The following is a 24,739-nucleotide window of genomic DNA, read 5'->3' as shown; positions in this document are numbered from 1 at the left end:
TAAAACTGTATAACCCTGCCAAGTAGGTCGAGCAGTAGAGTTTTCTTTGAGTTTATAAAACAGATTATGAGTAGGATTATGGGTAGGATTTAATCTCTGGTCCACACTCAGGAGCAGAAAGTGGCACTGAAAACACTATTGCCAACTGCTGTTAGAAACTAAAAAGAAGATGAAGTAGTTGTGGTTGGATCCACACAGAGAGCCAGAGGCTAGCTGGAATTCTAGCTGAGAGGCATTATCTGCAGCATGGCTGGAGGGAACCATAGCTGGCTAAACTCTGCTACACTCCCGGCTAGACCTGGCTCTCTGTGTGCATCCAACCAGAAACACCGACCCCCCCCCCAGGTTTGTTATTCAGGTTAAAATGGAAAGAAGGGTCTGTCAGATAGCTGATTGAAGTGGTGCCTGCGGTGGAAGAATTTCAGCAGAAATGTTTAATTCAGGCCAAAGCTTTTATCAGTCGTTATAATATATCAATATACCAATATTATTATGCATCCCTACATCCCTAATTTTTCTTTAATATTCATACCAATAAACAGAGTAAAATAAGATTTTATTTCATTTCAACAACTGAGTGGTGTATAAATGCTTCCTTACCACCTGAATGAGAGGCTTAAGGACAAGTATTAAGGATTACTTTTATTTTTAGACTGGAATAAACATTTGGTTCTATAGTCATTAACATCATAGTTAGTACAACATAGTACATATGAAATAGTTGCACTCATTCTATTGTAGTAAGATGTTTGTGTTATTTTGTTAATTTCCTGTTAATTCTGAGGTCTGTGGTTTTGCTACTAGAGGACGCGACATGTTATTTGTACCTGTGGCCAGCTGGTGGTGCAAGTTGCTTAGTGAGTTAATGAGGCTCTTGCAGGGTTTCTTTGGGAGGTTTTTCCAGTTGCTGTGTCTCTTCTCATCAGACCTGTTACACACAATACCACAGAGTTATTAAACTGGAAGTAACAGGAGGGCTGCCAAAGGAAGTCTGCTATGTGCTCTTGGTTTAACAAATATGTCTGCAGCTTGCGACATCAAATGAGAGCTGTAATATACAGATACAGTAAAAAAAAAAAATCAGGTAGTGTCATAGTTTCAGTAAACAAAGCAGAGCATACAGGTAGATAGTGTTGGTGTCCAGATCCACACAGACAACATCTGGTGGGGGGTCGTAAAGGTCGAAGTAGCGGGAGTCCACACCAACTATAAACGGACATGGGGCGTTGAGGACGCCTGCTAGAGAGAGCGGGCACAGGGGGATGTATGGACACTGCCACTGGAAGGGGAAGATCATCTAAGGGGACACCAGAGAGAGAGAGAGAGAGAGAGAGAGAGAGAGAGAGAGAGAGAGAGAGAGAGAGAGAGAGAGAGAGAGAGAGAGAGAGAGAGAGAGAGAGAGAGAGAGAGAGAGAGAGAGAGAGAGAGAGAGAGGAGAGGAGAGGAAGGAGAGAGAGAGAGAGAGAGAGAGAGAGAGAAGAGAGAGAGAGAGAGAGAGAGAAGAGAGAGAGAGAGAGAGAGAGAAGTAGAATTACTACAAGCAGGAACACAGATATAAAGGGAGCTAGAAAATTATAAAGAAGCAATATATGAAACATCAAACATGTTTTAAAAAGATCCTTTGCTTCAGAATGCTCTTATTGACAGTTGTGTGACAGCTGTGACAGTTTGAGGCATTTGTGGTTTCAGCAGCAGTATTTTTGAATAAAGTATGATGTAATTACAGATAAGGTGCATGTTCACAAAGACATTGGCTTTGAGATATAATGACAGAGTAGATATAATGGTGGATAGGTAGACATAATGACATAATTACAGGTTAATAATTATAATTACATAATGGGTATTAATGATTTTTATCTACATGAAATTTGAATCTTATCAAGAGTAAAAAAAAATCTGGATGACATCAGACAGGTGAAACTGATCAAATGCTGAACATCTAAAAAACATGTTTTCCTGCTGCTTGTTTTGCACTGTTTCTTCTTCATGGTATTCACTGATCTCAGTTTTTCTTTCAGTTATTGTCAAAGAGAGAGAACTAAATGAAATCAATAGAACATTTGATAATTATATTTCTCTGATTTTTCTCTGGAATGCTTTTAAGGCTTCTGATCAAAATCAGTGATGGAACATATGTGTTAAAAGGATTAAATAAATATCTACTCACATTTTCTATGATTTGCTGTGCCTTTCAGAATATGCAGGGCAGATGGGGTCATGCTGTACTTGACTCTTTTAATGTCATTAATGGGGCTTGGCAGAGTGGAATATTATCTCCACTCTAATGTAACTTGTAAGTGGATGACTTTTCTGGGCAGTTTAATGATTATAAAACTGACAGTGTTCTGAATACACTCATAATTAATGCTGTTATTTTTATATATACAGATGATTTGGTTCTATTTCCCTGGCTAATCCCACTGAGAATGATGCAATGTTATTTATACATGAAAGGGGTAAGAAATGTAGTATTTACATGAGTGTTGTTTGAGTAGAGAAGCCTATAAAAAATGCAGTTGGGCCTTGATTGCTATTTCAGGGCAACGTGTCTCTAAATAAATTTCTCATGTGGTCAGTAAAGTGAAGGTCTGGCTGTTCACGGCTTACTTTAAGCCCCTAAACACTGCTCATCTGTAGGGTAGCTATAAAAAAAGATGCTATCGTGTGTGCCAAGATTTCATAATACCCGTCATATGTTCCTCATCTTAAATGTAATCATATGTCAGGAACTGATGGGGAAACTTTTGTTTAAATGTATACACAGGCTAAAAATGTATTCCATGTAATAGCTGAATCTTATCTTGGTTTAAAATACAGTAAATAAAATCCAGCTGCCAGAAGTCTGACAAGTAATACTGGTGAATATTTTAAAAATGTTTGACACTTGTTTCAGCGGAGGTTACTCACAGCCACCACAGCCTCGGCCACTCCAGTGAGCACAGCGGGCCGCAGCGAGTGCAACAGGATCTTGCTCTCCAGCAGGACGAAGTGCAACACCGTGGCGCAGTTCTCTGAGCCCAGATTCATCAGCAGAGTGCTGTAGTCCGCCCCACTGACAGGGAGGAAGAGCAGAGAAATGAGGAATGAGTCGATGAGCGCAGGCACAGAATGGAAAACAAAACAAAAAGCTGAGTCAGAGAGAGGAGACCCTAAGGGATGGAGGGAATAGAGATGAAATGAAGGTTTATAACTGAGGTTGTAACGGGAATCAAACATATCATGTTATGTATTAGAGAAACAAGGCAACTAGACAAAAATGCAGGCAAATGTAATTCAAGACTTATCCAAATATGACAGATAATGATCCCAAAATAACAAAGAGTGTGAGCTTATCATTTTAAACTTTTCACAAGGACTCATTTATTATTTTGTAATTTTAATATCAACATCAGGATCTCGCTGAAATGTGTAAAATAACAGCATGGGTGTGAAACACTTAACATAAAGCAGCAATTAATGCTACCACTATGACACTTATATTGGGTGTTGCCCATCTTTGTTGAGACTCGGTGTGGCAATATTCAATTATAAATGTCATTTGGTCAGAGTTGAGTCTACTTGATCCTCTGTTTTTTTATTTGCTAACGCCTGTGTTTGCCTATGTTGCCATGTAGTTTAATTGGTATGACTATTATGAACGCCTCTGTAATTGTAACTCAAAATTAATTTTCTGTTTTCTGTTTCTGTGATTCTGTCTAACCTTTGTAAATCACAGCCAACAAAGGCTGCTACAACAGTAGATCACATTAAGTTGAATACCAATCTACAGTTTGTGTGAGCTTTAACAAAAGCCTGACTATCATCATTTTTATGTGTTTTCAAGGCAACATCAGGCAGCCTTCAGAGGCACAAAGAGGTCAGGTAAAGTAGGCGCTGTGTGAACTGCTCAGATCAGGTGGAAACACTGCAAAATTATGCAATGTGGCATCAGATAAAGTCTCAAATATCATGATGCCTAAGGCCGTTTTCAAAGTGAGCATTTGACCTGTTTGAAAAACAAACGTGAAAGTGATTTGTGTGAGAGAGCCAGGAAAATGAAACTGATCCCTACTGTAATTTTGTTTCTGGAACAACACAATGGCTTTTCTTTTCTTTCTTAGCTGTAAGGCTAATAGATTAAGTAAAGAATAAGATCCCAAGGACAGCATCACTTGACTGTTACAGTATGAATGATTGCCAATCCATATTTGTTTTTTTTTAACAAATCAACTGACTGGTTTGTTGTTGAGAAACATTTGCTTATGATTAAGCTCCACTGTACCTGAGGGGTAAAGGTGTACACACAGGCTGGGAGAGGATCAACGTATCATGTGCTGAGAGCTGGAAGAAAAGTGGATTCACATGAATAACAGGAAAACGATACTCATGTAAGAGTATATTTTTGAATGTAAATTATAAATAATGACAAGACGTAAAATATCTCACCTGGACCAAGATTCTAGGCCTTTGAGGAGAAGGAAATGACACACTGTGCATGAAGTGCGAGATGTGCCTGTTGAGAGACACATTTAAACATAGCTTGTGAGTTTTGAGATCTGCGTGGCCCTTTGAATGAATGTGCCTAACAAATGTGGTGGTCTTACTTTTCAATAGGCAGTGGGTGCGGGCCTGAGACGGACAGCTTGTAGAGAAACATTAAGAACTTGCGGAAGGACTCAAAGAAGGGCCAGCGGGAGAGGAGACAGATGCATTTATTGGTGTTTACAGGCCGGTTTGGGATCATCTTTTTCTCCACTGTGGTGAGTAGGCCCAGCTGGATCTTCTGCTTCTCACTCAAAAGATCCACTTGATACGGTTCATAGAACTGGATGGCTGATCCATACACCTGGAACCAGACATTGCATGAAAATATGTTAATCAGACTTAACCACTGATAGAAAACTCCATATAGTTGTCAACAAATGTGACTAAAAACTTGTGGTAATGCTAGGAGACTGGTGCTAAATTGGCATACATGCATGAAGAGTTTGCTTCTAGAGGTCAGATGCTTAAAACTCTGTGTAGAATAATGACTAAAACTAAAGCCAGAAACACGCATATACATTCCTTTCATCAGATTTATAAAGCTGTGAGTGCGCATGGTTCGGTTTTATAAATCTCAGTCACTGAGGAAGTAGACACATGTGCACGAGCCTCATTTCCACCCCCACAATTGCTCATAAATGGATAAAGACACGCCCTGAACCAGCCGTTTTCATATCAGTTCACCACCTGCTCCACCAGTCTGTTCACCTGTCATAGAAACAAGCAGGGGAAGAAGAAGTGCCGTTGCACCGATTGTGTAGCACCAGCGAGGTTCTGCAACAGCAGAACAGCTGTCATTACACGCAAAGATTACACATGGCTGTGTGGCTCTTTATACCATCCATATCATTAATTCATCACATGGACTGTAAACCATCGTCAGCAGTGACATCTCAGAAATGTAAGCAATGATTAGTATGTAGCGCTCATATCTAAACAGACTTTACAAGGTGTGACACAACTAGGGACACAATAACTCCTGTGACTGTGTAAAGTAAAAGAACGATCAAATGAATTACACAAAAGAAAGTCACATCTACAGACGTGCTTTTGACTGGTATTTTATAAATCTTTGTGTAAATACCAAAATCCCTGCAGCTGATACCGTCTCTCACCTTATATTTCATCTTCATCTCATCACATGGCCAACATGTGTACGTCTGCTCTAAAGAATGCTGGAGGTGTGCACAGTCTCACTGCATATTCTGCGTTTATGAATACCAGTTTATGTGCAGGATATTGCGTATGCATGGCTTTTGTATGTATGCATCATTTATGCATCTGGCCCCCAGTGAGTTAGCTTCCACATCACAAAAAAGACACCTCGTTTTATTTTTCATCAATGACTGTTTGCTTTTGGTTGCTCCGTCTCACCTTTTCACCAGAAGAGATGGTTAAGACGAACGTGGAGAAGACAGGCAGAGGGTCACGTGTGTTTGGTGCCCAACATTCAATCTTGGCGCCCATGGGCAGACAAAACAGAGGCACAGACTCTGACAATGGAAAAGACTCATAGTCCTCCTCTGGGTAACGAAAGATGAGACCTGGAAACAAGAGAAAGCACAAATGATGAGTATAAACCAACAAGATTTGGAATTATCTATGAGTGCAAAATAAAGTATTGAAAAAAATGTCACTATTTTATTTGCTAGTTTCCAGACCTGACTACACTTAAAGTGGCAAGTGGGAAAAAAAGGGACATCAGTATTTCTTTTATCAGATTTAATTTTCTCTTTCACAGGAATCAGACTGTTACTCTGGTTTCATTCATAGTAAATAACTGTTCTCAGTGTCACATCCAACCTTTTGTGTGGCAAGATGCCGTTTTAACAAGACAAACATTTCTATGTGAATTCAGGCATACACAAACAAGCCCGTAGCCTCACAAATAATGGGCGTGGCAGGAAAGGGCCGTTGTCTGAGATGAATAAACAGCTGCCTCACAGGAAAAAGGCCGGCCACAAGATAAAGCCAACATGTGTGTCTGCATGGGCGTGTGTGCACACACACACACACACACTCATAGGAAAACTGATTAAAATGTGTGTTGCACAATGAATCGTTCCAAAGGCCAAGCTATTAAGGAAGCCTTCAGTCAGCGAAAATGTCACACAACAGCGAGGGTTTTAATATGAAGCAACTATCTACGGCACGATCACAGATACGCAATAAATGTGCCGCTCGCAGCTTTTAGACAAAAATGAAACCATGGCCGATTGCGACAGCACATCAAGCTGCAGCATTTCTATTCAGATCAGCTGATATCAGCATTTCACATCAGGTAAAAGGGCTTTGTGGTCATGGTAATAATTTGGATTCATTATTTAGCTAAACATTTTAAATCACAATTATTCATCATGCATGGAGTCATTCCACCAGGAAAAGAAAGAAAAAATGGTAGGAATGACAGACATAGAACATCCGTGAAAAATTTAACTGATGTTCAAGTCAGTAAAAAACTTCTACAGAGTCTTGTTTTAACTTATTATCTTATAATATGATAACTTGGTTTTGTTGTCACACAGTTTCACTTAACTCATTGGACACTTTCTCTACCTGGTGGCCTTTAACAACTCCTGTTTACAATATCTTAATCGGGCCCTAAAAACTGATGATGTCTAATGTTCACTAACAGTAGCAACAACAGCAGACCTCTACCAATGACATTTGTGTTCATTGTTTATTATCTATACCAATAGAAAATTAGTTGCAGAATAAAGATTCAAACACTAGTTTATTCTGAATAAAATGTCAAACATTGACCAATGTCATGTCATGTTGTCAATATTGTTTATTTTCAGTAACCCTGGCACCAGGCGGGCTAATTGTAGGAGGTGAGCCATTAAATATGATTGATCTCAAAGGCAACAGTGATAAAAAGCTGTTAAATGAAGTAGTAATGGTGCCATTAAGTAAGGTGAGCCACAAAATGAAAATGGGTGAAGCGACACTAATGAAAAAAGAGGCACAACAGAGCTGAAGAATATTATGAATAAGATATAAAATCTACATGGAAATCAGCAAGGCATCTGAACAATATCTGAATTTTACTCACCGGCTTTGTAACTGATAGAATTGGACGCAGATACTGACTTCTTATAACACAGAAACACGCTGGAACCCCACTGCAACATTCAAAAAAGATTACATATTACACTTTTGTTCTCATAAGTCAATGTGTTGAAAAAAAAAAAACCTCTGACTCACCATGCCACAGTTGAGGTTCTTGTCCACCTTGCAAAAGGTATGTGGTGGCGTCTCGCCTTTGTTGGTAACGATGACACAGATGTCCGTCACCGCCAGGGAATTCTGAGGCTGGACGGGTGGTGCGCGGCGGAAGGTGATGAAGATGCGCTGTGAGGTGGCAGAGCTGTTGTTGACATTGGCGCAGCGGCCGTATGGCGTGGCCTGGATGACCTCGCAGCCCTGGATCAGACGCTCCTTGCCCTCGTACAGCACACTGATAAACACAACCAACACAAAGTTGCAACGTTAGCTTGGCATTTGCCATTTTGAGGCTTCGTGAGGAATAAAAATGAGATTATTTACAGATGAGGACATGAGGAGAAATAAAGATTTACGATTCTACGGCTGTATAGATACCTTTAGAGCTAAATTCAGAGTGTTCAAAATGGTGTAGAAATTAAGATGGCAGAGCAGTGCAAAGAGCTGGGAGTGCAATGACTCATGCCCACACATACAACAGAGCACTCTTAGACACTTAATTAATTGGCTCACAGAGAGTGCTGTCCTGGAATCAGTTGTTGCTGTCAGGCATGGTTTTCATTTCTTAAACACGCTCTGCTGCCAGAGGACAAATAACTTACATACTAACAATGCAACAGTTTACACTGCAACAACATGAGGACATGAATTTAAAAAAAATATGAGCAGGAATTTCTGTCTGGAACAGGAAAAACAAACAAAAACTTTCCCAGATGGTGAAGGTGTCACCTAAAACCTCTGTAGGGAATTAGTTAAACAGTATCTGCAGTCTGAGTTTTATGTAGGAGCACGTTCCAGTTCACATAGGTCTGAGCTGTAAAGCAAAGGCTTTCAAAGAATCCTCTAAAAGAATTAGCGAGACGGCTCTGTGTCTCTCTCACACACACAGACACACAGAGACACACACACACACACACACACACACACACACAGGTCTTCAATGGGCGATGTGATTCAGACATATTTACCAAATGACTCACTCAGATCCCCGACAGTAAAAGGAAACTCACATATCAAGATTCTCATATTCAACTTCAAATAAACACTACTTTTTATAGTCTTAATCACTGGCGCTGTGCAACGTCACACAGCTAAAAGTCACAGTTGGGGAAGCAATCAGGGCCCCACTGTGTTGGACTTTTTTGCATGACTGCAGGGCTTCTATGGCAGCATGCTCCATATCCTCCCTTTCCATCTGGACAATACCATGTGGGAGGCCAAAATCTTTCAAGGCTGCCCTCTTTACACTAAGACAGAAACCTCCAAAACACATCTTTTAATCTTGTGCAGGGTACACGGCATCCCATTGCAGATATATAATAGCCCCCCTGAAACATTCCATTTATTCTGAACGGGGCACTGGACAAACCTAAAGAGGCCAGGAGGACAGTTGCCAGCAAATTCTCATTTAGGCGACAAAAACAGAGTCCTAATGGGCACAGTGAGTCGTGACGGCGTGGAGCCCTGGGCAAGGAATGCTGGCCTCACTGACAGCAGAGGTGGCAGAAGGAAGAATGAATGATTTACAGGTTGCTAGTTTGTCATTTGTTCTTTCAGTATAGAAAAAAAAGATGACGACTGGCAGGTGGAACAGAGATCAGCTGATGAGAGGTAAACACAAAGTTGCAAGACGGCCATTATTGTTTACTGACCTTTTGTGTCTGTTAGGAAGTTAAAAAATGTATCTATTTATAGTATCTTTATTAAAACACAGCCACTCTATCATATCACATACTAATAATAGACCACATAGTCATGAATTTACATGTTAAGTCTTCTTATTTCAACCAGTGAAAACAAACTACTGTGTAAAATAGCCTGACAGTGGCTGTGAATCTCTGAATCCACCCCATATGTCTGTTAACATGCTAAGCAGCAGGATTGCGCAATCTCTCAAAGGAAACATGACTTGACATACGATCTTCTGTTTACGCTCAGCGCTCCGAGGGCTGCAGCTTTTCATGTGGGTTTTTATGTCCCTCCACAGTGCAAAACTACATTAATAACACATGAAGCGAACCCAATTCAAATGAAATACAGTCTGATGTGTTGCCATCTACAGACTGCAACTTCATTAAGTCAAACGTTTGACTATGCTCTCTCCCTTAAGGATTCCCCTTCCATCTGCAGACTCCTGCAACTGGAAACTCCAGTTTGTAAGCAGGTTAGGATGCAGACAAAGACTAAAGGTGTGTGGAGGACTGGAATACCTCAGGCAGTTGCATCAACGCTCTTACTAAAACATCACTGGATGTCAGATTTGTGTTCAATCAGGAGTAGAAAAAGTGGAATGTAGGACAGACTTTTAGGCACGTCTTGTGGTTATGTAAGTAAAGTGGTAGCTTTTACGCTTAGTTGACTGCATGAAGGGAATCATGATGGAGTTCCCTGTTGATATTCAATTTGTAAGATAATAGAGGGAAGCAGGAAATTTGTATTGATGGAAAGGAGCCAAGAGGTGTGGCTGCGAGGGAGAAGTTTGTGATGCATACTTCTTTCTATCTCTAAAAAAAAATAAAAAATAAAAAAATAAAAAAAATATACTTTGGTGGTATTTAAATACAAGAGGGAACCAGAAATTGCTGGGATCCATCTACAGTGTGTGAGTAAGGCGTATTTATTGGATTTACTGCAAGGTAAAGTGGACCTAAAGCTTGGTCAAACTAAAACTGGGGTTGAAAGGAAGACCAAATTACAAATTACAAATACTGACGACAATTAATTACAACTCACCCAATGTCAATGAGAGGAGCCTTCCCTCGAGCTCTTCTGTAGCACAGAAAGAGCTCGGGGCTCTTCAGACTGCCATGATTAAGGTTGGCTGGCTGGCCGCTGTAGGTGCTGTCAATGCAGGTGAAGCCCTCAGGCACCGTTTCCCCAGCCGACCTGTTAATGACGGCAAGGTCAGTGATGGGCGATTTGGGCCCGCTGGACTTGGTCTCTGACAGGTCCTGCTCCAATGGCGTGGACTTGTCTGTCAGCCCGGCCACCACAAAGTAGTCAGTCACACGGTGACCCTTGTCCTCAATCATGGCTGGACGTACCTAGGAAACAAGGATAATAGATATAAAGATTAAATTAGAATGACATTTACATAACAAAAGGTAATAGATAATAAACCATACCAGGTTTGTAGGAAAAGTATTCTCTTCTTAAAGTATTGGCAAACCACGGTCTATTACTGAACACTCACGACAGTATTTAAGCTATAGCCTAAAAGCACACTGCATTTTTTAGTGAAAGCAAAGCCCTCCTATCCTGCTTGGGACAGTGGGATGGACTACACACATGCAAGCATACACAGAATGCTAAATAATACTGTGGCCAAGGCAATAAAAAGGATCCTTTAAGACGGCTGCACCACAGCAAAGTAAAGAAACTGGGGAAACACGACAGGTAATGAAGGAACTGAAACTGTTGACATTCACAAACACTCTTGTCACTGTAGATCACAGCGCTGCTCCGAATATGCCGACACAGAGTTAAAAAGATCTGGTGGACAACACAGAGCCAAGGGAGAGCCGCTGAGCCCACAGGAATGCTCAGAAATGTCACTGAGAGCATAAATCAAGCAGACACCAAAGTCTATAAAACACTTGAAATATGAGCTCAAATTTGCCTCAATTTCATAGTTGGTGCTGTTAAAATCATTTTCTATTGAATGATTTGATGTTTGTGCCATGTAACCACATTTTAGAGCTCATTAGCAGTTTGTGACTCAGTTATCTGTTAACAATGCAGCCACAGACACTGTTTTGTTTCTCTGTGTCCTTTTTTTCCACCTCTCACTGAGAATTGCTCAAATGTGTTGAGAAATCACTAACGGCAGGAGAAGAAGTTAAGTTAAAGGGATGGCGGAAATAAAGGAAAACAATTAAAAAAGAATGCACGAGGATGTAAACTTCAACTGAGTATTTCCTTTACTCATTGTATCAAAAAGGGCTTTTGGAGAAAAATGTTTCTAATGAGCTTGTAAAAGAACTTACAGGACATTTTAACACTGGTATATTGGAAAAGCTACTGTTGATCACTGATGGTGCAGAGAAATCCTGTTCCTGTGCCAAGGCAAAGTTATGTCTTAATTGACACAGAGCAAACAGTTTGTCTAACAAAAGAGGAACTTTTAAGCAAACACGTCCACGTCCCCTTCAAAGAGCTGTTGGGACCTACACAGGAAGTTCAATTTTTCCAGTGGTGAGTCAGCTGTGGCAGGAGGGGGGAAAAATAGAAAAGAAAAGAAAAAGAAAAGCAGCCTCTTTGAACCATCACAGCGCAGGCATACGGCTCTGGACTTCATGACGCACATTAATATTGTTCATTGTAGTTTTTATTTAGATCTAATGAATTTGACTAAAGTTTAAAAAAATGATGTCATGGTGAGGACACAGTGAAGGCACTTTGAAAGGTGACAGGGATAAAATACAGTTCCTATTAAAAACTTAACACAAATCTCCAAAGTGACATCTCATAAAATAAAAATGCCTGCTGTTATGCAATAATGCAAAACTCTTCCACTCTGTCTAGTTTTCTTTATTTTTAAAAAACAACTCCAGCACAGCCACAGGGTTTCAACCGTTGTTCTGCCAAGAGAGGGAAAATCTAGAAGAATACATGTGAAGTTTTGAAGTTGTTCAGTAGGTTCTGGCAGCGTATCCGTGTGCAGGAGTGCGTGGCGGTGTCTACTGGCTGCAACAACAGAGCGAGACATCCGCTGGCTTGTGCTGTGGAAGGCCGACTGACCTGCCTGGGAGGAAAATTATGTAGCCGCAGCAAGACAGCAAAAACAGTCAGGGACAGCCGACTCACTTTCCATGCATTTCTAGACTTTGAGCGTGCTTTTTAAATTTCCATTAGCTACATATCATGCAGGCCGCAACAATGGCATGATGTGTGTGAAGTAATTAAATTAATGTTTCATTCTTTCTGAGCACCTTGCGGACCCTTATCGGATTGAGCGTTAAATGAGGCACTGCTTTTTGGTCATAGACTTGGCATTGTGCCTATGTGAACATGCCAAATTTGATTTGTTTTGAAGTGTACAGCCAGCCTTAAAGCCCAGGTAGTTGGATATTTGCCCAGAATACAGCCCATGTCTTCATTACTCTTGAAAACAATGTCAGGAAAAAACTCAAATCAAAGTGCTTAGAGTGTAACGGAATCAACAAAGCCCCCTAGCAGCAAAAACTCTACGACTTTATGTCTTATCCAAACAAAGAATAAATGACTTTCTGTAAACAAAAACAGCAATAAAAGTACATCAGTGTAAATGGATTCACAGGTCACGCATACATTTCTTTTACAAGGGGCAGCTGTTGCAGTGTGGCAGTTTGGAAAAGCTCAGCTAATTATCACATGTAAGAAAGTGAGTGGAAAAACATTTTTAAGATATGCATCATTCTCTCTTTCCCCTGACCCTGATGGGTCTGCGGTGAGCTTTGTCAGGGAACTGAGTGAAGGCTGTACTTATATTACAAGTCCATGGCCATCCTTACAAATTCACTTCATAATTTGCTTTACAAAATAGAATATTTGCCCATTATGAAGAATGTCACTGTAACTTTTTTTTCTTTGTTATAGTAAACAAAGCTTTTATGAGCCCAGATGTTTCCAGATGTGGATTTTTTTTTTTTTTGCAACACAATGAGGAATGCTGTGCGGTTGATTCTGACTACATCCAGCTCTTGTTTTATGAGGATGCACAACAAGCAATCCAGAGGCTCAGTGTGTTAAGACTTTTTGCTTTGAAGAAATTTACTGCACTGTATCCATGGTTACGTCTCACCGGTCATAACACAATTCGAGAAGCAAAATGATGTTTTCAGACTCTATTTGCTTTATTACGAACCACACTGTTAAAATGTGTTCTCACCAAAGGCTGCCCAGTAAATACACTGTGGCGGTTTAAACTGACTGGATAGCTTCTCTATGTGTGGGTGAATTAATGTCTGTTTATAGCTGAAACAAAACTCTGTTACTCCCCATAAAACTAAACACACCTGTTGGACATACTATTTCACCACAGTATGAATCAAGACACACCCGCAATGAAAGTGGGTGAATGATTTACTGCATACATTTTTAACAGGCCAACTCTGTGAACTCATGAATTCATGTCAAAAGCTTATGAACATTTAACTGAAAATAAGATCTGTGCAGTTGTATTACATCAACGGTTTTCTTTGTTGGTTTAAGTAAATACACTTGATTTCTAAATTTGGGGCTGACCCCTGTGTGTAGTCTTTTACAATAAACCTAATGACTCATGATATCTGGGACTAGTTGTTCAAACATGACATGAGGATGAATCAGGTAGTGCACAACAAACCTTACAGTCACACAAATATTGACCCAGTAGCCTAAAAGTTAATCATTTAATGTAAATTAAAAAATACAAATAAAAACAACTAGAAGGAAAATTAAACTTAACAGAGCTACCGACAAGAAAAAGAATGTATCGCTTTGGCTAAGGCTACTATTATAGGACCATTTGATAACTATTAGTTGACAGAAAATTAAAAGGAAAATCTGCAACTGATTGATAATTGATTAGGCCTTATCGTTTGAGTAATTTTGAAAAGCAAAAATACTAACTATTGTATTTTCTGCATGAATCATTTCCTGTGAAACCCTCCTGCATTAGATAAGTAAGTTTGTATTTTGCTTTATCATATAGGAAAGATAAGATTGGGTCTTGGTTCTAACCTGTAAACAGGTTAGATAATCCTGTATGCAGCAGTAGCAGGTCAATGGTCAGTGGCAAAGGCTTCTATGTTGGCACAGAGCCTCACCTTCTCACGCAGAAGAAAGAAAAAGAAGGCACTTTTTATTGGTATGCTGTTAATTTAACACCTCTCCTTTGCAATAATCTTATCAACTGATTAGCAAAGACTATTTTAACCTTTGAAAACATTAGCTTCGACAATTCATCTTCTCTAAAATGGTAATGGCTGGTATGAAAAACATCAAGGCCATGAGTCATACAGCTGCCCAACAGCATGGGCACAGATCACCACAAAATGTCACAGCAGGGAACAAAGCCATGTTAATAGGAAAAAAGAAAAGAAAAGGTAAATCCTATTCAGAGGTAACAAGTCGATCTGTTGAGTCCTGACAGAGCTTCAAAAGCTGCTCTACGAATGCTCACCAACCCAACACATCAACGTGTACTTTACAATGAACATCAACCACTGTACAAAAATGAAGAATACCTGTATACCCCTTTACCGTGGCGCTTCTATTATCTTGATCACGAACACAACCACACACACACACACACACACACACACACACACAGTTACCTACTTTGAAGCCGAAACCCCAACCCACAGAACAACATCAACGCCCTGTTTTTGTAGAAAGAAGCAGAACTTAAATATGGATTCAAATAAATGTGGGGAGGAGTGTGCTGCATCAGCTGGAGGGTATAATGAATTTATCAGTTTATTGTGCCCATATGACTTCTGTAGTCTGTTTTTAAATATCTAGGAATAATGTGATGCATTAATATTTCAGGGTATTTCCAACACCAAAATAAATTTCATCTCCTATCATTTCCTGTTCTTACTCAAAGACAGGAGGGACAGTAGGAATGAGATGTGATTAATTGTTATGAATAGGTTAGCATCACTGGTTAGATTAGTCTGTGATGTGTCATGCTATATCAATACAGCTATTTGAAACTGACATTGAACATGACATAAAAGAGAAAAAGCTGTTTTTGGTGATATCTATGTACCGTACTCAGAGTTTCCGTAAGGCTGCGTGGCAGGATATTCAAACGTAAACTTCCAAACTGCCACCACTGCAACTTAAATGAGTAACTGTGTTTCCATGCAAGGCCAAACAGCCACTCACATGAGGTGTGTGTGTGTGTACGCCACTGTGGATACACACTGCGGTTGGAGCCATTTGCGACTGTCCCTCAGCCACATACACACATACACGCACGCACACACACTCACACACAACCACCACGACCATACAAATATCTCTTTGTGACAGCCCATGATAGACAAACACTGACGGCGCCATGGCAACCGAGCCCCAACAATGCCGGGCTGCGCGACCCTGAGCCGCGAGTAGTGTTACTCTGGCGGAGGAAAATGATCTCCAAGTCTTTCAAGGGCACATTTAGTATAGCTGACACGTACTCTGCAGTCGGAGAGGACGTTAAAATAAAAGTCCACTCGCTCAGTTTTAGTCGTACAGTGAATAAAATGGCAGAAATGGCTTGGTTTATTGTTCGGCTTTCAAGTCTGTCAGGCAAATAAAACATGGTAATGGCCATAAACTCTGATGGTGTTGACAGTGGATTAGACTAAAAGCCTGAAAACTATTGTTAATAGAAGTGAACATAACATTAAGGACTTTTCAGTCTGTCATGTTCTCCACTTGTAACAACATGCAGGGTGGAAAACTTTCTAACCTTACGGCAAAAAAAAAAAAAAAAAAAAAAGGAGAGGCTTCCTGGGTCAAACGGTGAAAGAAGTGCTAACTCAAGAGTCAAACTGGGGGAGAAACTGCTCCATTAGATTTCCACTGTATTAAGTCTAGTGTTGTAATTTGAGCACATGCCTCTAAAAAAGGTTGAGCTGTGCCCCCACCTCCCCTCCCCCCCCACCCCCCACTCCATGCAAAAACCTGTTCCTCTGTTACTCCCGAGCCCCGATGATCAGGTGTCACACTCTTTGTCCCGGTTGCATTGGTGGAGTCGGGTCACAATGAAGCATGACAGAAAAAATACCGTGACCCTTTAACTGAACACATACATACATACTGTGACCTTATTGTGAAAGTGGTTTCTGGCTTACTCATCTCTATACTTTCTTTTAGCTGACTTGAAAGAGTCCACTTTCAGTTTGAGTGTATAAAGCACAAAGTCGGTTTGCACTGATAATGCAGCACTAGAATGAGCTCAAACTGGAGTTGTCCACAATAATGATATACACAGAGAGATGATATTAATTTTTACATGTATTTATACTGTGGTATGCATCTCTTTAATGATGGCTGGATTTTTATATGATTTTTACGTCACTGTGATGATTTATTGAGCTTTAAAAAAAAAAAAAAAAAAAAAAAAGGTGTTTAAATTGCTGGATAGACTTTTCCTTTTGGTTCATTCACCCAGTAAGCTTCCCAATCATGACATTATGTATATATTAAGAATATTTGGTCTGTAATAGTAAACTGAATATCTCTGTTTATGCATTAAACAAGACATTTGAGGATGTTACTTTGGGCTTTGGGAAACAGTAACATTGTACACCATTTTCAGACAATTTATAGACCAAACAGATTATCAATGGTGAAATAGCCGTTGCCGCACCCCTATTACATATACTGTGAAAACAAGTGACACAAGTTGCTTCAGAGCCATCACTCAGTTGAACTCTGTCACACTAACTCATTCCAGTGTTAAAGGAATCTCCAATATCAGTTGTGGCCAAATGACCATAAATCTGCTGAGACATACTTATTTTCAAATTGTGTAAAACTTACCACCAAATAAATGGCATTTGTGAGTAGTCTAACATATTCTTTAAGTGACAAATGTATAGCATGCCTACTGTGCCATAATCCTAATAGAGTGATAAAGGAGCACATTTTTTGTCAAAAGGCCAGATAGATTTGGCAGCGTCAATGGCAACTGTGATGTCATCTGTCATTAGGCAGTTTTAGCAGGTAATAGATACACAAACACTCCTTGGTAATATCATCTGATCTATCCAAATGCTCTGTGGTTGTTCAGTGAGGCATACAGGAGAGGGAGAATGACTCAAATTTTTGAAGGTAGGACCATTTTGGAGGGTTTGATGGAATACAACATGTCATGAATCACAGCCTCCAGTACAATAGCCTATTCTTTTTGAAAGCAGGGACTAGCAGTGCAGAGGAATACATTTACACTTCAGAGAAGCATGTGGTATTAAATAGTAACATGGGCACCACTTATACAGGGGGAAATCTGTTGCATTTAAGGTGCTTGTGAGCTATAAACAGTGTATTGTAAAAAAAAAAAAAACAACAAATGGATAAAAATTCAATCTGTGATCACTCTAAAAATCCTGACTGGATCATTCCTCCAAGCCTCAGATTTTCCTGCACTGGAAATTCTGGCTCCTCGGCAGTAGCACTGGTCTTCACTTGCTTGCAAATGTGCCAAAGGTTGGCTATGCAGCCAAACAACCCCTGAGGGCAGAGGAAAGCTCTCTGGCTGCCATAAATAAAACCGGGTAGGCCCCACTCTTCAAATGTCTACCAACCTGTTGTTTGTTCGGTTTAGCACTTGTCTGGTGTTAATGTCATTCACCTGCCTCGCCTCTTGTTCTACAAGGTGCCAAATTCAATTAAAGCAAAGTTAAAATGAGATTTAAAAAAATAGGATGAAGAGAAAGCAACACATGAAAACAGAGATTTCTCTATTTAAGTATAAAGAGTGGAAACCCCTTACTCCATCCCCCCATGGTCTGCCCCACAATGATCTCATCTCTTTCACACAAAAGAGCCTGGAGGCTTGCTCCCCAGAGGTGAAAGAGCCTGCCTGCCTGCCTGCCTGCATGTGTGTGTGTGTGTGTGTGTGTGTGATGCTGGACAACAGACAGTGCTGTGTCTGTCTCAGTTATTCCAGCGGGAGCCACAGCTTGACTAAAACAGCAGCTGAGCATGACACTCACAATTGTCGTGTACTGTACAAAAATCGATGCCGTGAGCCGGAATGTGTGTGGATGCAGAGATTATACTGAACAGGGAGCGAGGCTGACGATTGATAGTAATGAGTAGGGTGAGTTGATGCTTGTAACACACGTGTGCATGTATATGTGAGCTTCTGTGCAAAGAAATACAGTGCCACTTATTCAGCTTAATGCAACAGGACTGCTGAAATACACTGAAATTATGCAGCTCAGCTACGAACATGACAAATCACAAAAAAAATGGTAGCAGCTGAAATAGGTAAAGGTGATTATTTTTCAGCTGTAATAGCCTGTGACACGTTGGCCTTTCAGCTCCATTGGCAGCCGCTGACCAGTGTCTGGCTCAAGTGGAACTCGCCTCTCTTGGCTTTGGGAGGATGTGAAGAGCAAAGTGGCCCTCCCTGCCACCTGTCATCACAGTGTGCTGCTGCTGCTGCTGCCGGTGGAGGCCAGGCTGAGTACAAGGTGCCAATGAGGTAACGAAGCCTCCATTTTACAAGGCGGAAACCACAGAAACACACACTATGGGGCTCTTCCTGAGGTGAAACATTCATTTTTGGGTGGGGGAGAGACTAGGTAAAAAATTGAAGCTTGTTGAGTTGCTGTTTGATTGAGATGGTACAAGCTACAACTTCTCAGTTTATGAGACAGGGAAAAAAAACAAAAACTTACTGACTATGGTGTGTGGTATTGTGGCAAAAAACATATATGCACACAACTACACTTGACAGGGGCAGGAAATATCAGAGTGTGTGAAAGAGGTGGAGTATTCACAGCCTATCTGCTTTTCAGCTCCAGATAAGCCTGTGTGAGAGCCAGGCATTATCATATCCATATGCTAACAACATCTCCCTCGCTCTGCAAGGCCTGAACAAAGCCAAAGGCCAATGGTGAACTCTGTTCCTCACTTGTGTTCGTTTTACCCTGGCAGCTGTTTTATTTCTTTTATATACAGAGGCAATATGCAAAATACCATTTTATTTAGGGACTGACTAATAGCTGTCAAAGCACTTCTCAGAATAAGTATCAGGCTGCCAAATCACATAGATAACAGTCAGTCCAGATCATGTTTATTGTTTTTGCTACAGGATATTTTTATTTTGTTGCTTTGTTTGTTTTGTTTGATTTTCTTAAGCTATAATTGAACATAATGTTTTTGTCATCTCCCTTAAAAATCACTCAGCTACATCAGTTTAATTTAACAAAGTTGAAAGGGCTGCTTCAGTTACTGACAGGCTGGAAATGTTGGCTCAATCAAAGCTTTAGTGCAGCTACAGCTAATTAACCAGCATCCATCATTTATTTGTTTACAATAAGAAACTGCTAACATCATGAAGACATACTGAGCAGCTTTGACATTAGCAATGAAACACTGTCACATTATAAAGACATAGAGGAATTATCTATAGGAGTAATGCACTAGAGCTGGGACAAACTGTCTTTAACCAATTCATTTATGCGTTTCCTGAATAGTAGAATACAGTAGAATGACTTTAAAATAATAAATGATTGCTTGGTAAAAATGCCAGAAGAAGTTATTCATTTATAATGACCTGAAACAGACAAATATGTGTGTTTTTTCACATTTGAGAAGTCGCCATCAGCAGGTCTGAGATGTATTTTAATACAAATTCAAACTGTCCTTGATCAACTGACGGACCAACTGTTTCAGCGCTGTGACAGATGTGCACTAAAGCCTATCACAGAGGGCTCATCCCAACTGTCTGCTCCTCTTTGTATTCTACTTCTGTAAATCGTTGTCAATCCAACAGCACCTACTGCTCGTCTAATGTTTTTTGTCGAGATAACATCAAAAGCCAGCAGAAGGGTACCTGTAGCCCCATTTTCTATAGAGAGCTGAGCGTGTGATTCAAGAGGCAGGTGTGTTTTTCAAGAGAAAGTGACACATTTAAAGTGTTTGCTGAACTGTGTCAAAACCAACTGTTGCCCGCACAGCCAGCAGCAGCAGCAGCAGGTAGGCCTTGCTTTACACCAACATGACAAGAAGGTCAGATAAGGACAGTGATGAAGACTTGAAGACTGGTAAATAGATTTAAACTTTTTACGACTGTAAACAACTTGGGTAAGTTGGACGACTAGAGGAGTCTCAGAGTGGTTGAGTCTAGGCTCAACAGAAACGTCACAAGACTGCCTCCTTCCTGGAGCGTGACAGCCCAGCGAACAGAGAGCATTCTTTCCACTCTGAAGCGAAGGGAGAGAGGGCAAACTCACTGCCCTTACTAACTAGCTGGGCCTATACCAACTCTGACCCAGTACTGCTAAAAGAACAGCACTCAAATCAGTGTTTCCTCTAGGTTCACTCACTGCTCGACAGAAGAGGTGGGGGGTGAGTAGAGGAGAGAAACTAACGCAAATGTTTCCTCAAGGTTGACTGTAGCGGGAAGGGTGGAGGTAGGAGGGGGGGCTCCAAGTCGATGGTAGGGGAAACACTGAAAATACTACAGTCACATCACACAAGTACGAGGGTCAGAAGGAAGGAAATAGGTTACCTGAGAGGGTTTTTGGCTGAATTACAAGATCCTTGTTGTTTCTCTTGGCTGGAAATGACTATGTGCTGTTAATATGTCTGAACAGACAACCTCACAGGTAGCACTTTATGTTCTAGGGGAAATAAAAGCAGTTCAGACAGTGCTTCATTCCATTACTATTACCATCCATAATAATAGTAGTAGCAAATATAAGCTGTCAATGATGATCACTTAAAAGGTCAAATAAAAAATAAAATTAAAAAGAAGTTGATCACTGTTTCCCCAAGCCAAAGCTGCAACCTAAAATGTCTTTTTTTGTCTCAGCAAACAGGCCACAACCCAAAATATTCAGTTTACTGTCATAGAGGACCAAAGAAACCACAAAATATTCACATTTAAGAAGCTGGAAGCTTTTTTTACCCTTTTCCTTTCCCACTGCAATAGAAATGATCCATCATGGCCTACATTGTAATTTTGCTTATTGTGATGACATTTCTTGGAGTATCTTGGAGTAAATCTCCCTAAAATCAGCACAACCTAAACTAAAAGGTTATGGAAGTCATTAAACTATAATAATTATACTGTTCTGAATATAGAAAAATACACAAAACCATTCACAGCACAACTAACACTAAATTATATAACTGTAATGTACATTTTTAGCTCATTTTCAGCAGGGTGCAGAGGTGTTGTTGATAGTTTCATTTGCGGTTTGTGTTCACTTGTGGTGACAGTTCCTGTCAATGATAACACACCATGGCCCTCTGCCTTCGACATGAATGGTGTGTTTCTCCCACACATCTTGCACTTTCTCTCTTTTTTTGATTTCTATGTGAACCATCAACCTGCTTCTCTGTTGGCGCCAAACAGCATGCTGACACCACGTTATTCACCGCACATAACTTAAGTGCTGTGCGATATGGACAAAATTTTATATCCCGATTTTGGTAATTTTATATCCCGATATAGCATTTTCAGCACAAATTTCCACGGTGTTCTCCACCAAGCTCTCCACCTCTGCCATGTTGTTTACATCTATGCTCCCCTAGCAGTGCCGTAAATGAGTCTTTGCTGCGTGATGTAAAAATGCTACCGCAAAGTAGTAGTGTTGCTGCAGTTACATTAGCCTTTACTCATTGTTCATACAACATGAACTCACATGATACATTTGGATTATCCAACGGTCATTCTGACGTTGAGTTGTACTTTACACTGCGTACCTAAACCACAACCGTAGTTACGTTAACTTTGGCTAACTGTGTTAGCCGCTAACGTAAACGTTAACCCAGTACCCCACCTGTTAAAATTACGATATAAACACTAGAGGGTTATATCCTACGGTAGACATTTTTATATCACCACGATATATATATCGTAATATCACACCGCACTAACGTAAAGCAATGACCCGAGCATATTACATGATGGCACACAAGCCCGCGCTGTGAGCTACAAGAATGAATGCTCCAGCTGTTATGGATTTTATGTTAGATCAATTTAAACTGGATTTAAACAACCTCCCACAGTCAGTTCATGACTGCCTGTGGTGCATTTTCACAGGGTTAATCAATAATCAAAACAGTTGGTGTCTACTAATTAATTAACTAAGTGATCATTGCAGGTTTAAATCAGCATTGGTCTGCATCCTGCTGACGTATCTTTGAACTACATAATTAACCCCACAAGCTGTGGTGATGCTATTGTGTTGCTGACATTGACCTCTGACCTCTTAATAGAGGAAAACTTCCTTTGCAGAAGTGACAAAAACTATATATAGTTAATAATTAAAAATGAGAAGAGGCTCAATTCTCTGGAGAAAATCCCCAGTTTTGCGCTTCAGAAAATTCCCAGTTTAAACATTGTTAATAGTTAAAATGTTGACACAGCTGAAGTGTCAGCTGAAGTACAAATACTGAAATAGCAGATAAAGCGGAGATGCCCAAGAAGTAAAGATGTTGATGTGTCGGTTTAAGTGTAAACAATGAGCGAAGTTAAGTATCAGGTGAAGTTAAAGTGCTGACAAGGAATTGTTGAAATGTCAAAGTGCATGTGATGAATTTACCTAAAGTGTAAACACTGACAGCAGTTGAATACATTGCATATGAAAAGCAGAAGGGGTGGAAGTTAGAGGGCTGAAGATAGTGCTTGTCACCGGTATTCAAAAAGTGAGGACCTGCAACCTAAAAGCATTTTAACTATCAGTGTAAAATGTGAGGCTTGAAAGGAGTTGAAATGTCTTTTGAAGAGAAAGAAATGAAGTTGATGTGTAAGAGGTGAAAGTAGTTGTTTTGTCATTTGAGGGAGTGAGCGATGAAAGCAGTTGAAGTAACAGTTGACAGACTAAAAGATCTGCACTAATGCAGCATAGCAGACGTTTCAGTAACTGTCATATTTGTTGCTTTCAAAAAGAAGAAGAAAAAAAAAACACTCCTCTCGAAGTCCCACAGAACTAATAACTGGCTTTCCTCCCCACACTTGTCAAAATCCTCTTTGACTTGTGCCTAGGCAACCGCTGAGTCCTTCATCTGCCTGTTGCTGCTGCCTTGGCCAATCCACTCCCTTTCCTCACCTGACTCACCGGCCTTTGTACAACTAGAGTCGGAGGCAAAGTGCAAGTTCAATGTACACAAAGCCACAGTGCAGCGGCCATGACCCACTTTATACCTGCTGCCTGTAGGAGGAGGCAACATTCACTCCACTCCACTCCCCTCTTTTCAAACTGCCGTCAGGTCAAGCCAAGGTTAAGAAAGAGATTTTTCTGCTGTGTTTCCACATGTGAGTGGCTCAGAGCTTCTAATAGCAAACGTCTGGGCTGCTGATGCAATTCTGCTTAAGCTAGTCCCCACAATTAAATTGACTCCCTCCTTGATTATTCTGTTATATCTCAGGTGATTAAAAAAAAACACACCTAAATGAAAACAGGAATGCAGAGCAGCACAAGAGGAAGTGTCATCCTCGGCTCTGCGGTGACTTGTGTCATGGCTGTCATAACAGGAACATCACATGCATGCCATGAATCACCAAAACACCAATGGGAAGCTGAAGAAAGGAGTACTCTGCTGCCCTTAGGGGGTTAGACTAGTGCTGGCTGCCTGGCAAACAGTCAAGTGCTGAGCCACAGATATGTGAGCACCTTAGCATTGCTTTCAATGGCATTTGTGCCCACCCCCACCCCTCTATCCCACACGTACACATAGCCACAAATCAACAGAGGCATCTTACACAACTCCAAGTCCTACTCAGCATTGGGTCACACAAATGCACACATATCATGATCAGAAAGTCCCTGGATAAAAAAGGTAACCACAGTGGCCAAAAGGAAGTCAGGTTTACAGTTCCTTATCTAGCATACAGCTCTGACTCTGCTAGACTGCTAAAAGTATTTTTTTCTATGTATCTTGATGATTTTAAGCAGCAAATTCAGTCTATGAGCTGGCATGTGTGTGTGTGTGTGTGTGTGTGTGTCTGAGAGCAGACACCTGCAAGGTTAGACAGGCTACAGGAGAGCAGAGTCTGATTATCTGGCGTCAAGGAGGGCCCGTGAAGAGAGTGGAAGAAGGAGGAGGAGGAGGAGGGGGGTGGTGGTGGTGGAGTGGGGGGTAGTGAGGGTGTTATATTCCCAACTGTTGCATCCGACCCATAACTAGGTCAACTTTCATGCAGGAAACACGACATGTCCGCGGATATAACAAAAGAAATGTCCTCCTGTGATCAACCCCGTGCAGTGATACGTGGCTCTCTCTCTCTCTCTCTCTCTCTGTCTGTGTGTGGTTGGATAACACACACGATGGAAAGTATAGAGGC

The 24,739-nt window shown here is 40.7% G+C and overlaps 1 protein-coding gene across 3 annotated transcripts in view; it reads right to left on the bottom strand.

Moving 5' to 3' along the window:
- dennd4c (DENN/MADD domain containing 4C) overlaps positions 1–24,739 on the bottom strand; it is a 35,385-nt gene that overhangs the window by 10,256 nt on the left and 390 nt on the right. For all 3 annotated transcript variants that reach the window (XM_053342904.1, XM_053342906.1, XM_053342905.1), the window contains exons 2-11: positions 10,486–10,796; positions 7,735–7,987; positions 7,583–7,652; positions 5,902–6,071; positions 4,587–4,828; positions 4,429–4,495; positions 4,265–4,323; positions 2,911–3,055; positions 1,122–1,297; positions 828–928 (exon numbers count right to left, since the gene is read on the bottom strand). In XM_053342904.1, coding sequence (XP_053198879.1) covers positions 828–928; positions 1,122–1,297; positions 2,911–3,055; positions 4,265–4,323; positions 4,429–4,495; positions 4,587–4,828; positions 5,902–6,071; positions 7,583–7,652; positions 7,735–7,987; positions 10,486–10,784 — 1,582 coding nt within the window. In that variant the 5' untranslated portion in view covers positions 10,785–10,796. The remainder of the gene's footprint in view (positions 1–827; positions 929–1,121; positions 1,298–2,910; positions 3,056–4,264; positions 4,324–4,428; positions 4,496–4,586; positions 4,829–5,901; positions 6,072–7,582; positions 7,653–7,734; positions 7,988–10,485; positions 10,797–24,739) is intronic.

The sequence above is a fragment of the Scomber japonicus genome, chromosome 22, assembly GCF_027409825.1.
Source record: "Scomber japonicus isolate fScoJap1 chromosome 22, fScoJap1.pri, whole genome shotgun sequence".
Classification (NCBI taxonomy): domain Eukaryota; kingdom Metazoa; phylum Chordata; class Actinopteri; order Scombriformes; family Scombridae; genus Scomber; species Scomber japonicus.
Note: the sequence above shows the minus strand (reverse complement) of the source record. Positions and strands in the feature narration are given on the sequence as shown.